The 24875-nt window shown below is 42.7% G+C and overlaps 2 protein-coding genes across 11 annotated transcripts in view; one reads left to right on the top strand and one right to left on the bottom strand.

Moving 5' to 3' along the window:
* Positions 1-19: 19 nt before the first annotated feature.
* On the bottom strand, positions 20-11364 carry LINS1 (lines homolog 1). Of its 3 annotated transcripts, none has more exons than XM_032700076.1 (8): positions 11251-11364; positions 8344-8554; positions 6955-7446; positions 6772-6861; positions 5795-5936; positions 4958-5548; positions 1926-2106; positions 20-950 (listed from the first exon to the last, which is right to left on the bottom strand). In XM_032700076.1, the coding sequence occupies exons 3-8, from the start codon at positions 7354-7356 to the stop codon at positions 38-40; spliced, it is 2319 nt and encodes a 772-aa protein (XP_032555967.1). In that variant the 5' UTR covers positions 7357-7446; positions 8344-8554; positions 11251-11364; the 3' UTR covers positions 20-37. The 3 variants fall into 3 exon arrangements, 2 of the variants coding, with proteins under 2 accessions (XP_032555967.1, XP_032555968.1); XM_032700077.1 differs by lacking the exon at positions 20-950 and adding an exon at positions 4626-4743 and having other exon boundaries at positions 1993-2106; XR_004359261.1 differs by lacking the exon at positions 20-950 and adding an exon at positions 4572-4743 and having other exon boundaries at positions 1995-2106.
* Positions 11365-11681: 317 nt separating this feature from the next.
* The window catches only part of ASB7 (ankyrin repeat and SOCS box containing 7), a 31911-nt gene continuing 18717 nt past the window's right edge, over positions 11682-24875 (top strand). For 4 of the 8 annotated variants that reach the window (XR_004359320.1, XR_004359321.1, XM_032700441.1 and 1 more), the window contains exons 1-4: positions 11682-11727; positions 12385-12481; positions 17846-17944; positions 21554-21814. Coding sequence is in view for 6 of the 8 variants with exons in the window: in XM_032700441.1 (XP_032556332.1) it covers positions 21604-21814 (211 nt within the window). In the remaining 2 variants the exon portion in view is untranslated. Of the gene's footprint in view, positions 11728-12384; positions 12482-16860; positions 17004-17845; positions 17945-20762; positions 20839-21553; positions 21815-24875 lie in introns of those variants that run through there. The other 4 variants (XM_032700445.1, XM_032700443.1, XM_032700442.1 and 1 more) reach the window with 4 other exon arrangements.

The following is a 24875-nucleotide window of genomic DNA, read 5'->3' as shown; positions in this document are numbered from 1 at the left end:
TGCACTAGTTAAAAAAACCCCACCAGAACGCTTTGGATTATTGGGGATTCATGTTTTTCCTCATCTTCTCAATGTGGCTCAGTAGTTTCAACAACGCTGTCGGATTATATGGGAAAAGATTTCTTCTCTGCAACCTAGAAATAGCTTGTTGCAGCTCTTCCAAGCACTTGGTTGATTTATAAAGCATTATTCTTAAGGGAATGATGTTATCCAAGGACGTCATACGAGTCCAACAGGATGAGGGATGAGATCCCTCCTGTTTCAGAGGCAACACTTCAGTCGTGCAGATTTTCCAGTTATCAGCCGTGTAGCTGCAACCAGTTCCCCTTCTCCTCTTCTCACCCTCATTGTTTGCAGGCACCTGCTTTGTGTTTACCAAGCACTCTTTTCCATCTGATTCCAACTCGGAGCCTTCCGAGCTGTCGTAATTAACGAGGCTTTGAAGGGAGCCCGGCAGAGCCGCGCTATCGGCGCTTATCAGTGAGTCAGCCCCGGCTTCATTAGCACCTCGCTCTGCTGTAAACACGCAGCAATCGGGAGAGGAAGACAAAGACAGCGGAGTCGGTGGGGCTGGTTCACAACCGGCGTTTTGCAAACTCTCATCACTCACACAGCTTTGCTCTTCATCACTCACACAGCTTTGCTCTTCTGGATGGGGTGGCTTGGCAGGAGACAGGGACTGCAAAGCGCCGTGTTTGGTATCAAAGTGGTTACAGACAGCTACGAACTGCTGCCACTCTCTTCTAAGGAGCTTTAAATACCTTACCAAGTACTCCAGAAAGCAAGTTTCTGATGAAATCAAAAAATCTAGAAGCACTGAGGAATCAAATGCAATCTTTTCCAGAAAAAATAAGAAGATACAGTGTGGATTGTATCCACCTGCATGAGTATGGATGTTCCAGGAGTCCTCCTCTTCTTGGCTTAAGTTATCAGCAGCATCGTGTCGTAACCTGGAAAGTAAGTCACCAAATACACTCAAAGAAATGGAAGTTTACAAGTTTCTTTTTAAAACCAGCTGTGTCCAGAAGGTGGTATTCTTGCTCTTTTTAATTTTGTCAAAAAGTAAAAATCAAAAAAAGCAGTTTCTGTATCAGAAAGAGAAATAATGAAGGCACGTGGGGCTTGGAGATTGGACAGTTCAGGAAGCCACAGCACTTAAAGCAGGGCTTAAAGGGCACTAATCCTTAGGAAACATCCTGGAATAATCAAAGGTACAACACATCAACCGTGTTTTAATATAATATAAAATAATATTATACCAATAATTTTGTAAACCTGAACACTTTCAGGATGTTAAGCACATTGGAAGAGTGGCCTACTTTAGTTCAGTGTCTAAGAAGGATTTGTGTTTTTATTACTTCCATATCTTCACACCTGAAGCTTGAGGGACTCGTATAAATTAGGATAATATCTTGTATGGTCATTTAAACAACAATGAAGCACTGGATGTCCAGAACAAATCCATGAAGAACACATTTCAGTTGTTAGCAATTAAGTTTTTATCAAGTAGCTACAATTCCTATGGGCCCAATCCTTGGAAACTCTGTCAGAAGTACTTGAATTCTTGAAGATTAAGTCTAATATCCCATTCTTGTTTAACTCTGTTGTAAGAAAACAGTGTTGCTTTTTATCTGTCTAACCACTATTTTAGGTATGAAGTCAATTATCCTGAATTACAGGATATGATAAAGTATTTAGTAAGAAATTGTTTCACAACTCCCTTGTTTCAATCCAAAAAAAGACTTAAACAAATTATCAGCTCTTACATCACACATTATTACATTGCCCTGAGGTTTGGGGGTTTTAAATTATCAAAAATAACTTTGGTTTATATAAAAATAACCAATGGGAATGTCAATTATATCACAACAGCCTCACTAAATTACAGTTCTTCATAGTTCTGTCAAAAAAAAAAGTACACTAACCTATCCAATTTTAAATAAATGAGTAATAAAGCTTTAGCAGCTTCCCACATGTCATCATCTTGCTCTATGAAAATCAAGGAGAGCCATTCACAGTGATGTACAATTGGGTGAGACTGTGGGAAAGGCTTTAGGTGACTCCTCCAGAATATCAGCAGCTGGGACATGGAACTCTCAAAGTCTCCTGAAAAAGAAAAAAAAGAAGTAACCATGAATTTTGCTATATGGTTTTTTTGTTGTCAAACAACATTGCCATACACCTTTTATTTTTCAAATTAACAGTAAATAACAGTTCATGAATGCATTTATCTTTCCTTAGCTCAACTGATTTGACACAGCATCAAATTTTCTAGGTTAGTTCTTGCCATTTTAGTGCAGTAGCTTACTCATAAAAATAACTTCATAATCATTAGAGAGACTCCCTTGAGTCAAAAAATTTACATCTTCAGTACTAATAATGTACTACATCCTGGTACTAAATATCAGTTTTTGAGGTAACACAGCACACATTCAATGTTTAGAAAACAGAAAAACTTCCTGCAACCTTGAAATCAGTTTTACTCACTACATCACTACGTGATTTTCCTTAATGTTTGACTTTAACACTTGCTATTCCTCCTAGCAAATAACAGGAACATCAAATTATCTCTGTTATTAATAGTTATTATTCAGACTGTTATTCAGAAATTCTTCCCTATAAATCAAAGCTATCAGGAAATGACTCTCAAAATTGGAATGAATTAAAGTTAAGCCACTTTAATTCACATTAAAAAAAAAAAAAAGGATCAACCAGCTTCCTGGAAGGGGAGTTACCATATTAAAGAATTTTGGTGCTTGTTTTAACCACTTCAATTAATGTCACTAAAATAGATGCACCATTCCCTCTCAACTTGAAAATCCTCTTGACAGCTGGGGTATTTGAATCTAATTAAAGAACTCATTTTTGTGTCATGAATCTGGAAAAGAAAGGAGACTTTTTTCTTTGAGAATGAATTTTCACAGAGACATCTAAAATAGATATAACCTACATGTGTTCTTTTCACTTGTTCTTAGACAATATATACATTTTTCAGGAGGTGGATCATAAGTTAAATATTCTCTACAATACTTAAAAACTTTAAGAACGCTACCGACACCACAAATACAACATGTTCCAAAATCTGGAAAAAGTGTCAGAAGCTGTCTTACAGAAGTCTGTGGCTCTTTTGCACAGATGAATTAAAAAGTGACTTTTAGGCTTCCTAAACAGTGCAAAAATATAGAAGGTAAAATAACATTTTAGCTACGCGTTTAAATAACATCTAGAACTCGCATTAAAATGCCTCAGTGCATTTAAAACGCTGTAAAACTGCAGCCTTGTTTAGAAAGAAATATGTGGCAAAAAAAAAAATTTATAACTAATAAATACAGGAGTGCCCGTTCTCCCTTGTATCTGACTGGAAGCACTGCTTCAGAACTGAACTGAAACTGCCTTTCCATGTTTTCCATGCAATCCAGGACAGCACTCTGCTTTGATCATGGAATCTGCACGTCCACATTCACCCAGCACAGCATCAGAAGCGCATCGTGTGCTCCCAGATGGAAAAAGGCGAGTGGGAAGTTGGGATTCCAGGAAGGTCTCTCAGGCAAGAAGCCTCACCCCACAGCCTCATTAGAGCAAGGAGAAGGGCTGCTCCCAGGCTCCCAGGGCCACACAGCACCGTGTCCTCTCCCCCCAGGAACACATTCCCTGCCATCCCACCCCGCTGCTGCCTCGTGGCATCTGCCCTTCTCCCAGTCTGATCCCTGAGCTCAGGACAAACACACTCAGGGAGGTATGAGAGGAATGCTCAAGGTATGCTCACACCTACTAATTGAAGGGACAGACCCATCAGTCAGGGTGAAGGACACAACCACTTTACATAAGAAGGATGTGGACCTGTTGGAGCAAGTCTAGAGGAGGCCACAGAGATGCTCTGAGGGCTGGACACCTCTGCCATGGACACATGGGGTGACATGGACACATGGAGAGCTGGGGTGTTCAGCCTGGAGAAGGTTCCAAAGTCAGGAGCCCCTCTGGCTCTGGAGCCAGGCTGGGAGAGCTGGGAGTGTTCACCTAGAGAAAAGAAGGCTCCAGGGAGACCTCAAAGCCCTTTCCAGTGCCTAAAGGGGCTCCAAGAGCACTGGAGAGGGACTTTGGACAAGGGCCTAGAGGGACAGGACAAGGGGGAATGGCTTCCCACTGCCAGAGGGCAGGGTTAGATGGGATATTGGGAAGGAATTCTTCCCTTTGAGGGTGGTGAGGCCCTGGCACAGGTTGCCCAGAGAAGCTGTGGCTGCCCCATCCCTGGGAGTCTCTCCAAGGCCAGGCTGAACAGGGCTTGGAGCAACCTGGTCTGGTGGAAGGTGTCCCTGCCCATGGCAGGGGGCTTGGAACTGGCTGATCTTTAAGGTCCCCTCTATGATTACATGATAAGTCCCAGAATTTCCCTGTGCCTTATTTTGGAGCTTCATTATTTTTATTTACCTTTCTATCACACTGTTGGTTTTGCCTCATTAAATTACTTGTCTGACAGTAATGCCTTGTACTTCCAATAAAATAAATACATATATACAATAAATACAATAAAATAAAGTTCTACCTCCATGTTAGAGAGGGAAGAGTGTTACCTGCAGTTCCTTTCAGTTCCCCACCCTGAACAGATGCCTGTGCTATGGACTCACTTCTTTTCCAGCTGGAGAAGAGCCTGGTGTTCCCAATCTGGCTCAGCTATTTCAAGTATTAACACATGTTCTAAACAGGAAAAGTTTTCAATCCCAAATGCAGCTGTTTCCAGCCCCCCTAAATTGCAGGGACTGGATAAAATGCAAGGAGACAACCAGTCAGGCAGGACACAGCACCAGCAGGTTCCTTGGGTGGGTCTTCTCTTTCCTTCCTCCCTCCCATCACCACTAATTCAGCTGAAATCATTTACAGCCTTAATGAGCTCCGATTACAAAATCTGAAAGCTTTAAGACTTTCTGCTTAACGAACAAAACTAAAAAAGGACTGTTACCTTTGATTTCTGCTTCTGCTGCTGCGTTGTGAATCTTGAATTCCAGTGCTTTAAGCACAACCAGACTTAAGGCTCTGAGAACAGTTTGGTCAGAACCACCTCGAGGATCATCTCCAGGAGCAGGTTCACTGCTTCCAAAGTAGCTGGACTTTTCATCGAGTGGGACCTGATTAAGCCAAGTTAAACTCACAACCTGCAGAACAGCATTGCTCAGTGCAAGCACATCCTCACACAAAGGCAGGGCTTGTAAGGACACTGATCCACTTCTAGCATCTTCTCTAGACTTGTGAAGGACACATTTTTTAAGGAGCAAAATGAATTTCTTCTTGATTACATAGGGAATTGACGAGCTAATGAGGTTCAGGATATAAGAAACTTTCAAAAACAACACTCTCTGGCACCTCAGTGGTAATTCCAGTTCAGTTCTGGAGGCCAAAAGTGCTTCCAGCAGATCTATAAAACTGATCAGGTTGGTTGTAGCTTCAGAATAAGCTGAAGTATAGTGGTGACTGTCAAAATGATGGAACAGGATGGCATTATAAAATCCTTCAAGCACAGCATCAAGAGGAGTCAACAACTTCTTCAAAACCCCTGTGGCAACAAAAAACACATTATTGAGCTGATGTGTAACACGATCAGATAAATCAGTGGATAAGGAGTAAAAGTAAGTGTTGGGACTACTTTCAGATTTTAAGTATGTTTAAACCAGTACATCTTAATAGCACTTTATACCCCCCTTTCAAAGGAAGGGAATGGGTGTTCCAGAGCCCACGCTCCCGATGAATTCCAGGTGATATCGCTCCCCCTGGCGGTACCGTCACAAAATCGCCCCGGTACCTGCTTTGGGTAAAACCGCGTCTCTCAGGGTCTCCTTGATAATCGCTGTCAGAGTCCACAGGCAATCTGCAACGGGGGTATTCCCGGGAAATCCCAGGAGAGTGTTCAGAGTGAAGCTGAGCCAGGTGACATTTAATGCATTCTAAGAAAAATGATTCAAAAAACAAATCACATATGTTTCCAATTGCTGTGCAAATTAAATTAAATCATAACACCAATGATTTTAAATTGTACAGTAAAAAGATTCAAATGTAGGCACAGACAAAACACAGGCAGAAACAATCTCTCTGTCCAATGCCTTTAAAATACTTAGGCCTCTGGTTACAAACATGAAGTCACACAAGCAATGCAATAGAAATTATCTGGATGTTCCAGAAGGGGAAAACCAAAACTCCCCATGCCATGTGACCCACCCAAAATCAGATAATGCTGTAAACAGATCATATCTGAATTCATAACTCCCAGACCCAGACAACTTGGCAAGAAATATTACAAACATAGTTCTGAGATAAATCTATGTTCAGAGATGCTACTGTGGAAGCTGCAATATATATTCACTAAATATACATCAAAAAAACCTCAAGAACTTGGAATATTCAAACAAGAAAATACAGAAAAACATTTGATTAACTTCCAAGAGGTTGTCACTTGTTATCTACTGCATCACCTAACAAATATCAAGGAACTGTAAAAATATTGATATGAAATACCTGTATTGCAACCTTAAAGAGAGTATTTCTTGTCATCTACACACATTTTACCCTAAAAGAGTTTCATGAAATCTCAGATTTTTATATATAAGACATTCCACACTTCTGCTACGCATCTGATCTCCTTGCTTTCCATATTCCAGGCTCCTCCTAATACAGCTTAAGCTTCTTGGAAAATACAAACACTATAAAAACTTGCTGTAGTGTCAAATGGAGAAACCTGCAGGCTCAGTCATTTTTTCAGTTATGAAGCTGTGCCACACTCACCTCTTCCTTCAGCTGGAAAAACACCAGGGCTGCCAAACTTTGGGAAGCCATGTGGGATAAGAGCCGATCGCGGGGACCGAGCAGAGAAACCTGGGGACACGTGGAGAGGAAAAGCATCTAAGGCACGTTCCTTTTTAGTTTTCCTTCTCTCACAGAAGTCTTTCACAAGTTTACAAAGCTTACCAGTTTTGAGTCAGTTTTTGCCTCCTTCAGAAGGAGGACAAAGATCTCACAGTACTTCAGTCTCGTGCTGGATTCGATTTGCTGGGACTCTGCTTTAGCCACCATCATCTTGATCAGGGTTAACTGCAGCAGCATCACTTCTCGGGGACAGAACGAGGAGCTCATGTTGGCAAAGGTGGCTGATAAATCACCTGCTGCAGGGACAACCATAGCAGTGTCCTGATGGCTCCCAGCACAACCAGCAGGAGGTGGGAGATGCCTCTGGTGACAGGATTCATCTCCTCCTGCTGGCTGCTCAACACTCAGAGTAAGCAAAGAGGAATAATGATGGCTTTCCTTGGCTAAGGGAATTCCTGCCAGGACATCCTGGTACATCTGCTGCAGGAGGGAGATCTTCATCATGAGGGCATGCAATGTTCCAGAAAATGCTCTGTGTCACCACTCATAGCAATAAAAACTGAAGCACCACTGGGCATTTCTGTTTGAAGTTACCTAGAAATAAAATATTTTGCTGTTACTGAACTTAACAAGCAACTAGAAAATAACAGAAGCACAACACACATTTTTAGAGTTAATATTACCATTATTAAACTTACTTGGAAAATGCAAATTCAGCTGCACAAAACTGTCCCAGTGAGATATTAAAATGAAGAATTACCATGCTGGGAAGAAGTTTACAGTTCCAATATTATATTAATGACACTAAAATGACTTTGCTGGAAATAAAACCAAAGGTTACTATTACTGGGGACTACTGCTAAAGATACGAGAACTTGGATCAAATCCTTTCTCTACACTGCTAAAACTACTAAGACCTAAATTCTTTTGTGCCTCCAAAAACAGGCATAAAATTTAAACTGCAAATGTTCAGTGCCCCATTAAGGCTGGAGATGGCAACATCTCTCAAACAAACGAAAACCAAAGACAAGTCTTGATTTTCCCTGCACTCAGGCTCAAGATGGGCTGATCTTAAGGGCCCAGTGACTGTGAAGCTGCAAATTATAAAATACTTTCAAATCAAAGTGTAAAACTTACTAAGTGCCAATAAAAATACTTAACCATATTCAGAAAAGGTATAAAAAAAAAAGTCTTTATCCTCATGTCAGTGGAACATATCTTTCAATCCCAGCACTGGAACATTCATTAGAGTTTAGAAAGAAGAGCAATTAAGAATTCAAATCTCTCCTTGAAGTGTGAGCACCCACAAATGTAAAGGGCCAGACAGATACCCCATCTGCCCAGAAAACAAATATGCTTAAGAACATCAGAGTTTCTTTTTCACCTATATTAAGAGCAATGCTCATCTGTAGTATTTATCTTTTTAGGGCAGTTTTAACATGTTCTCTAACAAGAACTCTTTTAATTAAAAACAACAAACAAACTCGTTACCTTCATCTGTGGAGAAGTTGGGAGTGGGACTTCAGCTGCTTATAGGAATTCTCTTTTTGCATGATTTTTGGATTGCCATCTCTAGTCTGGCATAATCAACCAGGGAGACTTCCAGGCAGGCTCCTGCAGCCATCCATCTGTATGTGGCTTTTATTTAAATGTAGCATTTCTCCTTTTTTACCAAAGGAACAAAACAGCTCATTCTTCCAACCTGTAAGAAATTCTAAAGGTTATTTATCATCAGATCAAATATTTTAAATTACTATTTCTTCTTAGCAGAATATAAGAAAAGAATGAAACTGCAAAGTCAGTGTGTGAGGCATTTTTGGTTTAGTTTATAATCTTCACAAGTTCTTAAAAGAACATCAAACACTGAGAATTACACCTGCATTTTTACCACCTGATTTTTTAAGTGCAACTGAAGCACACACTGACAAAATAGCTTCCCAAAGGATTAGAGTTAGACCAAGATATGCTACTCAGACTCCTCATTTCTTCCACCATCCAGAAGCATTTCCTTCAGAAGAGAATCTAAAATTTGAGAGCATGAAGTTGCCTGCAGGAGTGACCTATGATTCACTCAGGTGTGGTATTTTTAAAGGCACATCCAGCAATGGCTGAGCTGAAAAATCCAAAATGTTCCAGCATGTTCCTCACCTAATAGGACCAGGAATCCTTCCCCCATTCCTTCCCATATTCCACATTTTAGATGTTAAGAATAAATCTGATACTTCAGGCACTAAATTCCTCCTTCGTTTGCAGAATCTCTTTGGAATTCTACTTGAGGTGGAAATTTATGACTTGAAACCTCATAAAATTTCTGCAGCAATCACTCTGTGAATATTTTATATGGCTGTTGTTCCTATATTTGAGTTTTATTTCGTCCTAAATTAATACCTAATAAAATGAAATTATCTCAACACATTTACTTCTGTGTTCAAGATCAACTTGAATTATCACCCTGTGTGGTAAATGGACAGATCTCCTGCACAAATTCACACAATCCAGCCAGGTGGTTAAAGCAGCAGAGATTCACACCTTTTCTAGGACATTTTCCTTCACATGATAATGACTGTGATTTCCTGATCCTACCATAACACATTTATGTTCTACCATTAATTACTTTATAAAAACATCTCTAAGATATGTCTCACTCACTCACACATGACAACAGCTCACAAGTGTAAGTCACAAAAGGAAATGAAAAATGAGGGGGCTTATTTTGAGGAAATTTACTTCAAAGAGGGAGAAAACATCAGACAAGGACTAAATTTGTTTCAGGCACGGCAAGAGAGCACCGTGAAAAGCTCAAAGCTGAAGAGTAAAGAAAAGGAATCGTATCCATACACAAGAAATGACAACTCCAACCCTCACTTGTATTATTTATCTGAGTTATTCATGACAGCATCTAAAAACCAATTAAGGTAACGCCTCACAGTGCCAGACTCCTGCATAAACAACAGGAAGCACTTCAAAAACCTTATATATAGATCAGGCAAAAGACAGAAAGGAGAACTATACAGACGATAAAAAAAATCCCAAATAAATATTTTGCTTTATGTTATTTTCATGATTAATAAGGCTTTAAAATGAAAGCCAAAGTCAAGTGGGGCTGCAAACAGAATGAGAGAAGAAACTTGGTGGGAAAGGTTGTAAGGAACTGAAGATGAAAACTCAGATGGTGGTTGCAAACACCTCCGGAATATCCTAAATCAGAGTTATAAAATACATGTATTTCTACAAGGCGGGACATTTAATTTAGAAGAAAGTAATGAAAATTGATTTCACAGAATCACAGAATGGTTTGGGCTGGAAGGGACCTTAAAGCTCATCCCCTTCCACCCCCTGCCAGGGGAAGGAACCTCTTCCACTATCCCAGGTTGCTCCAACCTGGCCTTGGACACTTCCAGGGATGGGGCAGCCACAGCTCCTCTGGGCAACCTGTGCCAGGCCTCCCCACCCTCACAGGGTGATTCCTTCCTAATTTAATTGGAGTAACACTGTTGATACCACATTTTCCTTTTTTTTTTTTACTAACACAAAACAGCTCATGATGACACACAATTACTCAGAGATATTACTGAAGAGGCGTAATTATCTATTGTCAAGTGCCTGTATTATTTTTTCCCCTGTTATATATACTATTAAATGTTAACCGCATGAGTAGCAAGTGGGAGAAAACAAACTATCCAAACACCCCACTCTCTTTTCATTAAAAAAATTAGAAAAGGCAAAATGAAACCACAGCCCGTGACTTTTGGGCGGGAGTTTGCAGGTTCTGCGTTTCCTCATAATGAAGTGGTTGAAGCATTTAAGAAATAAAACACTCTTTGAACTACCTGTACCTGCAGTGACTTCGTAGGCTCATCTCTCAACAATCTGCACCTCAATGGCCCCTTATCTCTCACACTGGCAATGCCAGGCTGGGCAATGGGAGGAACTCTGGCTGTCGGGGACACCCGGCGAGCACGGACGTGCCGCTTCTCCAGAGCCTCCACAGCTCCTCCTGAGGGCGTCTGAGCCCTCCTGCCCCTCCAACAATGCGGCTTCTCGCCCCAGGAAGCCCCGAGACTCTCAGCCTGGCGGGCCCGCCGGAGGCGCCTCAGCCCTTCCCAGTCCCCCCTCAGGGCTCCCCCTCAGCCCCTCCCGCCCCCGCCTCGCGCCCCAAGGCCCCGCCCCTTCACGCCCCACCCCTTTCACTCCACTCCCGCCCCATGCCTTCTCAGGGCCCCGCCCCTTTCGCGCTAAACCACGCCTACAACACACAAGCCCTGCCCTTTCACTCCAGGCCCTGCCCCTCAGCCCCGCAGCCCGCGCGCCCGCGGCCCCGCTTAGTCACCCCGAGCCGCGGCTCGCACGGGCCTGCCCTGGCCCCGCCGCCCCTGCCGGGCAACGGCCGCCACTCACCCGCCCCCGGCGGCACCGCAAGGCCCAAACTCCGCTCCGTCACAGCGGCAGAACCGCCGCCACCCCCTGTCGCAAACCCTCTCCTCCTCCCCTTTCCCCCCTCGGCTTTACGGCAGCGGGGCGGGTCCTCGGGTGGGCGTGGCCGCCGTCAGCCCTGCGGGCCAATGGGGGCGCGGCGGCGGCGCGCGCGGCGGGGGGGCGGGCCCGCCGTCAGCGCGACGGGCCAATCGGGACGCGTCGCCCGGCGCGCGGGCGGGGGCGGGGCCGGCTCGGCGGGCGCGGATTGGCCGCGGCGCGGGTCAGTGCCCGCCCGCCGACCCCGCCGCGAGCCGAGGGGGGCGGCCCGGAGCGAAGTGTCCCCGCTCGGCTCGGCCCCCCCGACCCCCCGCCCGCCGCCGCCGCCAGCGCGGGGGGCGGCCGCGCCCGGGCCCCCCGGCCCGCCCCGCCCCGCCCGGCACCGCCACACGGGTCACGCAGGTAACCCCGGCTGCCCCTCGCGGCGCGGGGAGCGGGGGTGGGGGGGCGCGACCCCATGGCCTCCCCTCGCCCGCAGCGGGCAGCCCCCGTGCCCGCTCCGAGGGGCCGCCCTCCCCGTGGGGGGGTGCGCGGCCGCCCCGCCGCCCCTGCGAGCCCCCCCCCGGCGCGCTCCGGGCCGCCCCCGGGGCTGCCCGCGGAGGGGGGTTCCCCGTACCCAGCCCCCGGTGCGGCGGCGGCCGCGGGGCCTTGGGGGCTGCGCTCGGCCGGGTTTTTGTGTGTGTCTGTTTGTGTGTCGTGTGCGAGCGGTGGCGGCTCCGGGAGCGTGAACTCCGGCGAGCACGGCGGCGGTTCGGTTTCCCAGCAGCTCGGCTTTCTGCGTTACTTCCTGTCCCATTCTCCGGCACTTGTCGGTACTTCCATTCCCCGCAGGAGCTGCCTTGACAGGGCAGCTCCTGCCGTTGTTATCCCTCCAACTCCTTCGCATATCTCGGGAGAGTGCCCTCCTTCTCCAGGAGACATCCCGATTTTTGGTGGATAACCCGTTTCCCTTCCAAATTTTTGAAGGCTCTTCCTATTGCTTTTGTATTTTGTATTTCTGCTTTTCATTCCTCTCTTTTACGTAATTGCGTGGCTCAGCTCTACTTTTATTTTTTTTAGGTTTAAGCTGCCTTAAAGGAGAATTAAAAATTGTGACTCCAAAGAATGAAATAAGACAGAAGAGAGAAAACAGCACTCAAAAAAACCCCCCAGTAAGGTGATGATTCATTTAGACTCTCAGAGTCATCCCTAGACACATGGTTTGGCTGGGATTGGGGCCTCTTGTTGTGTTTTTATGGATTTCAATAGGTAGCATTAGATTTCTTTGTTCTCTTAAAACCTACTTGCTGTTGACCTTTTAAAGTTTGAAAGCTCTGAAGCCCATTTGAAGCACAGTTCCTCTGGTAACACTTCATAATTTTCTAAAATTAATCTGCAAACGCTATTTTGCTTATGGATTTCTACTTAATGTTTTTGTTGTGACTCCATCTCCGTAATGTCACTTAAAATTACTTCGCTCTGGGTTGTTAAAAGGGTCTTTTCTTAAAGCCTTTTCACAGATTTATGGGTTCAACAGTGGATTTGCTTCTGCTTTGATTCTAATGTCTTTTTGGGGCTGGGTCATTGCGTTCTGTTGGTTTAGTCAGACCCAACTCCTGCCTGGGTCACTTGTGTGTGTGTTGTAACGGAGCTGCAGGAATTGAAATTCATTTAATTGGGTGGTGCTTGTTTACGAGTGGTTACTTTTTTGGGCTGAGATCGCAGAAGGAGATAATGCTGTTAGGTGCTTGAGGGAAATAATGGAAGGAGTCATCCAAACCAATGCTGCTGGTAGGAGGAAGGTTCTGTTTCAGGGGGAGGGCTGTTCTTTGGGAGAATTGCCTGTTTTACGTGGTGAGATGAGGAGATGGGTTCTAAGACAGAGAGTGGGGGGGTGAGTGATGTCAGTCAGCCTTTTGCTGCATCCTGCTGTTGTGAGCTTCAAATGGTGGAGTTTCTGAGTGTTGTCTTAATGCAGAAAAATTCCTGAATCCGTTCTAATCTGTTTCAAATGTAGGTGAGTTGGTTGTTTTTGCACATACACCCTCTGTGTGGGTCCCTCTGGTCTTTGTGGTGTTTTCAGAGATGTCACTGACTGTACCAAAACATTGGTCATTGTTGGCAAACAGCTATTTTTGAGCATTAGCTGCAGGGGAAGGAGCAGGACCTGTTGCCAACAGTCTTGGTCAAGGCTGGATCATTTTTCCAGTAGAGATGTCTTCAGCATATGACAAAAAGTAGCTGCTACGTGTCAAGGATTAAATAGAAAAATCCCTCTGTAACACAAGTGCAAAAAATTCTGGCATTTTGAAAGTACAGAGAAGAAATACTGCATGTTATTTTGATAACACACCACAAACCCACAAGTAATAGTGGAACATGTGGACATGCCCAGTGTGGTTGCAGGAAGGGTTTTTGTGCTAATAGGTGGGACAGATGTGCATCAGTATGAACTCATCACTGTATTTATGGCACAGCTCTTTCATCTGAATTTGGTTTATTGTAACTCCCTCTCCACAACCATCCAGTGCATCTCATGTCAGGGCTGGAGCTTTTCCAACAGGGGGCCGAGAAGTCATGAGATCTTTGGGATTTATTCACAAAAGGACGTGTAAGTTTTCATTTGATTCTGGAAGCTCCTTCCTGATGTGAAATGCCAGTGCAGCAGAGTTTGATTCAGATGCAGAGACTGGAACTGAGTTCATAGGAATCAGGGAATTAACTTCTGGCAGAAATTTGCACATGGTCGAAACAGGGCTCAGAGTTTGATGTTATGCTGAAGTCCTGCTCTTGATCTCTGGAAGAAATGCAGCACACTGCAAGTATAGACAAAGTTTTAGTCTTCAGGCTGTAGGCTCATTTTGGTTTTGTTTTGCCTTATTGTGAGTTCTAAACCCTTAAAGGTGATGTGCTGTTTGAGAGACAGTTTTCCATTCTTCCAGCAGTGCTTATAGAATGATATTATACCAGTGAAAATCTTGCTTTATCCACTGAAGACATCCCACAGATTTTGTCCACTTGTATTCTTCTAGGCTGTATTAAATAGAAATACATATCAAATACAGAGAACATTGCATGACACAAACTCTTTAAGCAGGCCTCAGTTTGTTCATCAGCCATGCTTTGAGTATTAGTGCTGAAGTGACTGCTTTGATGTGGTTTGACCTGGCCATTGGTTCCTGCCTCTGTCATTCTATGCAATATTGGTGTTTGAGTTCTTTAATGATAGAAAGTCATGGTAAAATACCTAAATCTTAGTCAATGGCACTTAATACAAATTATTATTTTTAAGGCTAAGCTTTCATCTGACTTCTGCAGTTTAAAACTTAATAGCAGCACCACTGTAAGTTGGAGGAGAATTTGTATTTTTTGCTTGCTACAAGAGGATCTCCAAGCTCCCTGCAGTTTGTCAGTGCACATCTTGAGGGAGGAGGCTCTGGCTGTGTGAACCATGCAGCAGCATTCTCTCCTGAAAAAGATCCCTAAGGCCTTGCTTTAGCATTAGCACTGAGGTCCTGGATTTGGAAGGAATTGCAGGATTTTACTGGGCTCTGCCCCTGGTGAAGCTTGCCAGTGTATGAGTGAGGATGGTTAATAGCTGGTGTGCTTTCTCAAGGTGAGCTTTCCTTCAGGTTTGCAGTCCTGAAGGTACCTGAGCTGGGTGGTTTCTCTGGTTCTCCATCAGGCCCAGAAGTCAGACTTCCCAACCTGTCTGTGAAATGGATAATCATTGGTAAAATGACACCTCTGTGCTTTGGTTCCACCCACCTGCAGAAAACACAACAGCTGCTTATTAGTATGTAACACCACCATCCACCCTGCTGCAAACACCTGAAGCTGGTGGGGGACTTGCAGATTAACTCTTTTGGTTATTTTAAATTTAGTGTGTCCAAGCTACTAGATGGAATCACAGGAGCTCTGAGGAGAAATGTGTAACTTTTAATGACAGCTTGTGAAGAGTGAAGGCTTCTTGCCTTTGAAGTAGCAGTTCCTCTGTGATGTTTTGGATTCATGCACTGTTAACTCATTGCTTTCAGACCCAGCAATTCCCATGTGTTGCTTGGTGATTTTCATCTCAGCCACTCAGATACCTCGCTTGATGTCTGTCTGGGGTGTAGCTTGGAACATCTAATAGAAAATATATTCAGGGTTTTAAGTCTCTGGGAAATTTTAATATTTCACATGTTATTTGCAAACTTCGTGATTGTGATATGAGAATGCAAATAATAACATAATTGTTTGCCTTATTCTCTTGTCCGAAGAGCTCCTGATATAGGAGGCTGAGTGACAGATGAAGGTGAGGGTGTGTTTAGTTTCTTTGTCAGATATATATTGACCATTTTTAAAATGCCTTTTGAGTGAGAACACATTCAGCTTGTTCAAGTTTTGAAATGGGTGGGAGAAGTGAGTTGTGAGACTAATGAAGGCTGATGTGATTATCCTTATTCCACAGGGCTTTCTTTTTCCTTTTATTTATTTGATTTAAATGTCTTGGAATGCTTCAACCACAGGCAACTGAGATCTACACTGATTAGGTCTATGCCAGATGCTAAATGTCCTTTATAATGGTGCACTTTCCTTGTTGTACAGTTAGGCTGACATCAGGAAATTATGGTCCTTATTCAGCTCTTGGGTGTGTGATCTCAGGATTTAGGAGTCAGGTCTGTCTGTCACGGCATCTCAATGAGCAAAATGCTTCATTTTAAGGTCTTGCTTTTGGTAGCAACCTTTAACTTTCTTTAAAGTAAGTACATACATATGTTGGAATAAATTTTCCACATGATGTTTGCAGTGACTTTAAAGAAGTGACACATTGATGTAGAAAAGTCTAAGATCTCTTTGACAACATGAGACATTATCAATAGATAATGAAGATGTTTGTCTTATTTTTATTTAGTGCTGCTTCTACTATAATTATTAGTATTTTAAGCAAACTTTGTTTAGTCATTGAGTGAGAGAGCTTTACTTTTACTAAATATGACTTCTTTTTATTAAAGTTGCAGATCTTACTCTTGCCATATGCAGCTAATTTTCCTTTGGGGGGAAAAAGCTTGTTACTTTTTTAGTGGAGCAATCTGTTACCTTGTCTGTAGTCTGTGAAGTCAGTGCAGTTCTAATTTGCATCAGCTAATAAAAAATGTGTGGGTTTTAAAGTGAAAATCATGCAAAAATTTAGGAAAAAAAAAAGGTGAACGACTGATCATCTATGCGAAAAAAACAAGGCTAGAAATGTGATCAAATTAGGTCATGGCAGTGCAGTTTTGTGCAGGGCTGGGAGCATATCTGAAGACCTTGTATTGCTTTATCTTGGGAAGCAAAGCTCTTGGAAAATGCGCATAAGAGGGATGAAAAGAGCTTTTTTTCATCCCCTTCTTTGAGGCATCGTCAGGAAAGCACGATTTCATGTTGCATTAAGTGGCAGAAATTTTAACTTCAACTAAAAGCTGCACAGTTCATGTAACTGTTCTGGTTGCAGGAGAAAGGAGTCACAGTTGGGTTTGTGTGATCTGCTGTACAATTAAGTGTTTAATGGGTTTATTGTTTGTTATATTGCAGTGCTCACGCAGGACAAGGGGCCTGTCACTAAAGGCTGGAGCCAAAGGAAATGAAAGGTCAGAGAGAGGTGTACAAAGAATTAATGAAATAACACTGAGTCCAGGCTGTGAGAAATGATCTGGGACTGATCCTGTTAAGTGCAGGTGACAAGGAAGGAGGATAAGGAGGGTTAGTCTGACGGAGGAATCTGGGTAGGGATCGTAACTGGTGTTGGGTAAACCCTGATACTAAAAGGGTGGTTTTTATATATGTAGAAAAGGATGAAGATTTTTGAGGTGGTGGCATTTTGCTTGTATGGTGAAGGTGTCTTTAGCTGTTCATGAAACAGAGCTGGTGTCAGCTTGAGCTGTCACATGGGAGAGAGGACACTGGCTGGTGGCACCAAAATCCAGCTGAAGGACAGGAGTCAATGCTCTGTGTGCTCAGGTTTTATTCTTTGGATAGGGAAGCAGAGATGGGATAGAGATTTAAAAAAAAAATCAAAACCTTTAAAAAAACCCAAAAAAACCCCAACAAAACAACTAAAATCCCTCAAAACCAAACAAAAATATCACAAAAATGGTTTGGGAAGAACTAAGTGGATCCTGAATGTTTCTCCTGGCATCTGACTCCCGCAGGGAGAGGTTGAGCAGTCAGGCAGAAATACCTACTGTAACCTTTGCATCCATTCTTGTTCCATCCAGGAGCAGATACATGTAATCCTTACAGAAGGGTTTAGACCATTCCTTCAAGGTTTGCTCCAGAGAGGAAGCCCATCTCTCGTTTCTCTTGGCTCCCAAAAAATATTCTCTGCAGCCTTTTCCTCATGTGGCAGAAGCAAACTCTCCCTACCCCAACCTCTGCAGGACTCCTTGATAATGGAAGAAAACACACTTCAGGGTCTCTTCTGACATCACTGCATTAAAATGTGGCATTTTAGAACGAGTACAAAATGAAACTCTCACTTTTATTCTTTGCAACTAATAAGAAATATCATTTTTTTAAGGGGTAGCAGGTTGTTTGACATACATGGGCACAGAAGATTATGAACAGTGAAGACAATGAAGAGTGGGACATCCATGAAAGAGTAACAACATCTGATAAGGTAATTCAGGACCACATTGAATTTATCCTGTTGTACTTGCAAAATCAATTAAGTAACTGTTGTTGTCCTCCATTTTCGTGGCACTGTACAATCATTATAACCAAGAATATATAAGTACATTCTTCCCCCCGTGCTTCATTTAGTTTTTTTCAACTTCCACACAGAAAGCCAATGTGTAACAACTCAAATGCATGCTGTGTTCTGAGTGAGATTGATTGCAGTTGCAAAACATTAAATATTAAATGCCAAAGGGCTACTTCCACTAGTCCTCCTTCCCTTCTCCAAAGATTGATGTCTTAAATGGGGATTTGCAAACAGGATTTTTAAATGATCTATGGAGCAGAAGTGAAAATGTTTTCAAAGCTGGTGTGTACCTAAAACTATCCTGAAACCTTTAATGTTATGGTTAAGTATTCTTGTAATTTGAATTTCATTGCTTGCCATAGGGGTGAGATGGAAGAGTGGGTATTTACAGAAACTGTGCAAGTGATAAAAGGAGCTGCCTGACTTTGTCTTCTGTTTTGTATGTTTTAGTACTTATGTACTTTAGTACCAGCTAATTTGAATAAGCTCTGCTAGTCACATGCAACATATGGGGCCAATGCCAATTTTTTATAATGCTGCATTACAAATATACCCACCAGCTGAGAAGTGTGAGAGAGAGAGAGAGCTTCGCTTTTTCTTAACCAACTGTCTTCATGGAGAGTTGCAGGGGGGATGCTGCTGCCCCCTTAAATGAGAAATCCCATTTCACTTCATCTCTTTAGTCATCCTACCTCCTTCCCTAGCATTTTATCCAACTGACCTTGATTTTCAGGATCACATGAGGTCTTGTAAGTATTAGTCCTTTACAAGAGAGGACTGTAAAAAACGACAGCAGAAAGTTTGTCTATATTAACTTTTGAGCAGATATTCTCAGTTTGAGAAAAACTAAATATTGTAGATAATCAGAAATTAGGGCTAAAGGGACACAGTCTGAATTATTATTTTTTAAGGCTTTCCCATGACTTATTATCAGTTAGACTCTACAGTCAGTTTTCACCTGCAAATCCAAGGAAAGATCTGATTCTTATGGCTGGAATTTCATTAGCAGTGCTGTTAGTGGTGTGATGCAGAATGAAGGCAAGCTTGCTGTCCTGTAGGTGAGCATGTTCTGAAGTGCTAATTGGAGTTTAGAAAAGAGCTTAGCAAAAGCTTATTAGAGTCAATAGAAATACTTCCACTGCCATCAGATTAACCAAGTTTGATTTTTGGAATATGCTGCAAAAGCTGACCTGGTGAGTTAGCAGTTGCTGCTTTGTAAATCCCCTTTCCTTCCAGTCTCAGATAATGAAGTTCACACTGTAAAACAAAACAAAGCCAGTTCCTGAGCCATGTATAACATATGGAGCTGAAAAGTCTTCTTTAATAACCCTGTGCTGAAGTAGTGATTGTTGCCATACATGGTAAGTTGGAGCATTTATAAATGTCAAAGACAGGCATTTGCTGTGTGTCATTTCCATATTTGCAGTGTAAGTAGGGTCACTGGAGCTACCTGTTAATTATGAGTTTATATCTCTCCAAAAAGCAGATAAATAACTTCTCTGCTGTGGGCACAGCGAGGTTATAGAAGAGCAAATCCAGAGCTGTGTCTTTATCTGCAGAGATGGCAGTGATTGATGTCTTCACTTTGCTCTTGTCTGTGTGTATATCTGGATCCCAGGAAAACAGGTGCCCAGTGGGATATGGGGAGTTGATTGCAATGTCTTTTGAGTGACCTGTGGATCACGAGGATCTGGAAATCCTTAGGATATTTATGTAAAGGAAGGTTTAGGTGATGGTGTGGGTTGACATCCTAATACACCAAGCTTATTGGAAATTTTAAGTTTTGTCTTTAGGACTTTTCTTTGTAGTTTAATCTTTATTAACTTTGCAGGAGTTTAAATACATTCCTCTTTTTAATCTTCTAGTTCTGTGTTAATATCCATTGCAACAGGTCCTGAATATTCTCTGAGTCTCCTATTGCTCAACATTGCCTTTCCCATACCTTGCTTTTATTCTTTCTTCTCATATTCCTTTCCATTCTAGGACTATGGGATATAGTACACAATGTATGTGGAAATGTAAACACTTTGTGTACTGTGGAAGAATCCCTAAATACCTGGTTTTTTTTTCTTGTCCCCAAGTAGAACTGCAGGTGGGGACTTTTCAAACAGAGCATGGAATATAGTCCTTCCCTCTTTGCCAATGTGTCCTTGTTTCTAGGCTCTTTCACAATGGCTATTTTAGATAACCTTTTGGCCCAGCTCTCGTACTCTGTATCAAGGTAATTATAAATTGAATAGTTCTGGTACCTGTTCTCATGATGTTTGACAGGGCTGTAGTAACTGCACTTAAGTGTTTTCAGGTCTCATATATTATTATCTTTGTGTTTGATTTTTGCAATGTAGAAGTTCTTTGCAGCCTTTATATACTAAGTAAGAAGTGCACAAGCCAGAATACAGACTGTAGACTCTAATTAAAAAAAAAAAAAAAGAAGGGTGGAAAGGAAAACAATAAAATTAAAGTTTTCAGTCTGAACATCAGTGTTACTAATATTCACGTGCAGTAGGTCACAGGATTATATTAGCAATATAAAATTATTTTCACTGAAGCTTAGAGGGAATGCATTTCTAGAAAAATAAGGATTATCCTAGTTCAGTTGCTGTAGCAGTGGAGTGCTGTTTCATGCAACAGTTTGAATCATCCATTCAACCAGTATCTCTAGAGTTAGTGACACAGATGTTGTGATTTTTATATGATTGTTAATTTCTGGAGATTTGTCATTTTGTTATTGCAGGTGCTTTTTGTTATTGTAGGTACTTTCACTGTGAAATGCTGTCATTTCTGAAGAAAATGTTGACTGTTTATGATGTGTGAGTGTCCTTTTCTTTTGCAGTTCAGTGATGTGACCCATGTACTGTGATTTCCTAATAACAGATTGTTTGGGTTTTACCCTGTGTGTGATGTGACTTTGGTCAGAATACAGAGAGAATTCTTAACATTGCATTTTATTACAGAATCACAGAATCAGCTGGGTTGGAAAAGGGCTCTGAGATCATCGAGTCCAACCTTGACCCAACACCACCTTGTCACCCAGAGCATGGCACTGATGCTGCATCCAGTCTGTCCTTAAACACCTCCAGGGACGGTGACTCCACCACCTCCCCAGGCAGCCCATTCCAATGGCTGATCATTCCCTCTGTAAAGAATTTCTTCCTGATGTCCAACCTAAACCTCCCCTGGTGCAGTTTAAGGCTGTGGCCTCTTGTCCTGCTGCTGGTTGCCTGGGAGCAGAGCCTGATCCCCATCCGGGTACACCCTCCTGTCAGGGAGTTGTGGAGAGTGAGAAGGTCTCCCCTGAGCCTCCTCCTCTCCAGACTGAGCCCCCCCAGCTCCCTCAGCTGCTCCTCACAGCACTTGTGCTCCAGTCCCTTCACCAGCTCTGTTGCCCTTCTTTGGACACGCTCCGGCAGCTCAATGTCCTTCTTAAACCGAGGGGCCCAGAGCTGGGCACAGCCCTGACTTATTTCCTAGATACCTCTTTCCTTGTCCCAATCCTAATTTCTCCATGCTTCCTGTTGCCCCAAGGTGACCAGTGTGCCCTCATGAGGCTCCTGTAGAAGCCAGATCCAGCTAGGATGTTACACCACCACTGCCGGAGGAACCCTGAGCTACAGGAAGAGTTGCAGATCCAGGCTGCGGTGGCCGCCGGCGATGTCCACACCGTGCGCAAGATGCTGGAGCAGGGATACTCTCCCAACGGTCGGGATGCCAACGGCTGGACTTTGCTTCATTTCTCTGCAGCGAGAGGGAAGGAGAGATGTGTCCGTGTTTTCCTTGAACATGGAGGTGAGTCGCCCGGGGAGAAAAATCTTCGTGTCCGACTCACTGCTTTCCATCCCAGTTTTCACTGCAGGACTTCCCTGCACTGATGAGATACCAGACTACTGATTATTTCTTGTAATTATTCTGTTCTTTGCAGAAGTGATTCATCTCTGTTTACTTCTGATGCACACTCTGAATGAAGCCATAGATTAGCTTTATGTCTTAATACCTTGCCTTTTTTTCCCCCCACCTCTCTAGAATTGCCTAGGAATTGTTAAAAGAATGAATAAGCGTTATGAAAATAGGGCAGAAGGGCTCATTATAAAATTAAATGTGCTCACAGCACTCCCTCCAAGCTTTTCTTCTCTGGTAGGGGGTATTTTTAGAAGGCGGCAAGTCCTTGAAATGAAATCTTAGGGAAGTTTGTTTCAGAATTCCAAAGCAAGTTAGCAAGTTGCATTACAGACAAAGTTTCCCCTATGCTTTTTAACAGAGCTTACTAAACTTTGTAGAAACAGTGCTCTGTGCAAGGACTATAGTGCCAGCTCATCCAGATGAGTTTTCAGATCTGCATCCATCCATGTTGAAACTTTATTTCAAGAACTCATGGAGTTTTATTGGTTTAAGTGATACTCATATGGGTGATTTTTATCCCTCAGGTGGTACAGTCAGAATTTCTTACAGCTTTATCATCTTACAGGGCTGCCTAAAGTTTTAGAAATGGATAGTTTTAATCTTTGAATGTGATACCAGAGAGGAAAAGTACAAATCAGTAGATATTGTCCACGTTCTGATTAGTGCTCTTAAAGAACAGCATCCTCCAGCTCAGCACTGTTCTTACGCAGTGAATTCTGAACTGAGATATTTTCAGTCCCAAGGAAACTGAAATTATCTCTTTGATTCTTTGTGTATCTGAGGCCATATGGGCCCCTTTTTTCTGTCACAGTGTTTGTCAACTGCTTGGATCACCCTGAAAATGGAATGGGGCATTAATAGGTTGTGGTAGTGGCACAACTAGTGGTCTGTTGCTTAAGAGCAGTGGTGAAATACAGCGTGAGCAACTGGACCCTGTGGATATACCTACTACAGATTGTAACCACATAGAAAGGGCAAACCCTCATGTCCTTATTGGAAAGGGGGGGGAAATTCTACTTTTTAACTGTAATATATGTGGATAATCTCAAGCCTTCAGTTTGATAATTCAGAAATTTAAGGCTGTAAGTCAAATATCTTGCTTTTTACTTTTTATCTGTGCATTTAAAGATGATTAGAAAAACCCTTCTATATTCCTATGTATTTTCATTTTATAGATGTCCATATTACATAGCTGCTGATGCAGTGTTTTGTTGTTATTTTTGTTGTTACTCTCTCCTACATGAAGCACCAGCTGAATCTGATGCCTCATGAAAACTGCCTGTAATGAAACACCCTTGTCCTGAAGCAGCACAGAGTTGAATCACCAGGATGAGAAAGTTGAGTAACAAATAGTGTGAGGGTTAGTCATCTACAGCAGCTTTCCTGTTGCTGAGCCTCACTTCTGAAAATTGGCACTGCTTTGTGCCTTGCCTTGTTTTCCCTCAAAACAGAGGCATAAAAATAATGAGTATTTAAAACATAATCATGTCACAAATGAGTTAATAAGCAGTGAGTGAGTTGACTCTTGCAAGCTGAGTTAATCACACCAGCCTCATTAGTGAGAGGTTTGTGTCTACCTTTCCTCACATGGCCTCTACTTTTCTCCCTCTGAAGTGGATTATTTTGCTGTTGGTGCTTAATCCCTTGCCAAAAAAATATTGGGGTGAAGGAAAAAGTAATTTTCTGGTGTGAATCTTATGGTAAAGAGAGTATTGAACTGACTATGTATTGGTAATAAATAGATACTGAGGGGGAGTGTGTGGAGTTCTGGAAGAAAGGGGGAATTGAGGTGCTAGTGGGAAAGAAGTGGTAGTTATGGATGTCCAAAGGGGTGGTGAAGCTTAGCAGAACTGGGAATATTTTCACAGGACAGGACTGGGAAAACCACTCTATGTTGTTGCTGAGGGTGGAGTGCTGTGCCTCAGATCTGAGGTGCTGGAAGATTGTTACCAACACAGCCTTACATGGGAGTGGGATGGAGATGGAGTTTGGCTAATAAAGGCTGAGAAGGAATCTGGTCACTGACCTGGAATTAAAAGGTGGATTCTTACGGGAGTCGTGACCTGGCTGCCTCCTGCTTTTGCTTTTTCTCTTCTCTTCCATCACTGCTCAGCAGCAAAGAAAAGAGCCAGAGGACAGTGCTGTGCATCAGATTGGCTGATTTGAGTGGAGGTGGTGGAACAGGAGGAAGCTTTTTATTATCTCCTGAGCAAAGAGACACAAATAGATGGGGAAAATGCTGAAAAAACCAGTCCAGACTAAAGGGTGAAGCCAACAGAAATACCAGCTAGATACAGAGGTGATAGGTCAGATTGTAAATATTCTTTAGCAACGGGTAAAATGCAGAAAGTTCATCATAACCACGGAAAAACTCAGTTCTTATGAAAAATAGTGAATTTGACCCTGGGTGTATTTGTCTCATTTGAATAAAGTGAAGATTCCATGAAGCCAGCTCTTCCCATCTATAGAAACAATCTGGAGCCACAGAGCTCAACAGGAGAGCAAGACAAAAGTAAGGAGCACAGTTTTTAGTGATCTTGGATTTTTGTATAACAAACCTTTTTCCTCTTCAGTGTAATTTTTTAATTTTCAGTCTGACATATAGAAACAAACAGTGGAAAACAACTATGTTTTATTAATTCCCAAGCACCACTGTTAATGTTGCAACAAGCTAAAGTCTTAAAAATGTGCGGTGAGCTGTCCCTTGGTGATGTCTTCCCAATACAAACTGAACAGGACAGTTCCTGGTTGCTCATATTAAAGTGAAGAAAAGATCCACTAAAGCTCCTGGAAATTGAAGAGTAAAAGAAAGAAGTAGCCTGAGAGCCCTTTTTATTTATTTTTAGTCTTGGCTTCAAGGTATCTAAATTTTAGTGAGGTCAAGCAGAATCTGGGAGGATCTAGAGAACACCAAATGCTCACCCCCCTAAGCTCCTGAAGTGTTTCTGTC

The sequence above is a fragment of the Chiroxiphia lanceolata genome, chromosome 12 (assembly GCF_009829145.1).
Source record: "Chiroxiphia lanceolata isolate bChiLan1 chromosome 12, bChiLan1.pri, whole genome shotgun sequence".
Taxonomy (NCBI): domain Eukaryota; kingdom Metazoa; phylum Chordata; class Aves; order Passeriformes; family Pipridae; genus Chiroxiphia; species Chiroxiphia lanceolata.
This window is presented reverse-complemented; position numbering and strand designations above follow the sequence as displayed.

Coding starts and splice junctions, on each gene's coding strand:
- LINS1 (XM_032700076.1), bottom strand. CDS start 7,356: ATGATGAAGATCTCCCTCCTGCAGCAGATGTACCAGGATGTCCTGGCA. Junction 6,862..6,954: donor CAAAAACTGACTCAAAACTG/GTAAGCTTTGTA, acceptor ACGTGTCCCCAG/GTTTCTCTGCTCGGTCCCCG. Junction 5,937..6,771: donor TTTTCCAGCTGAAGGAAGAG/GTGAGTGTGGCA, acceptor CATTTTTCTTAG/AATGCATTAAATGTCACCTG.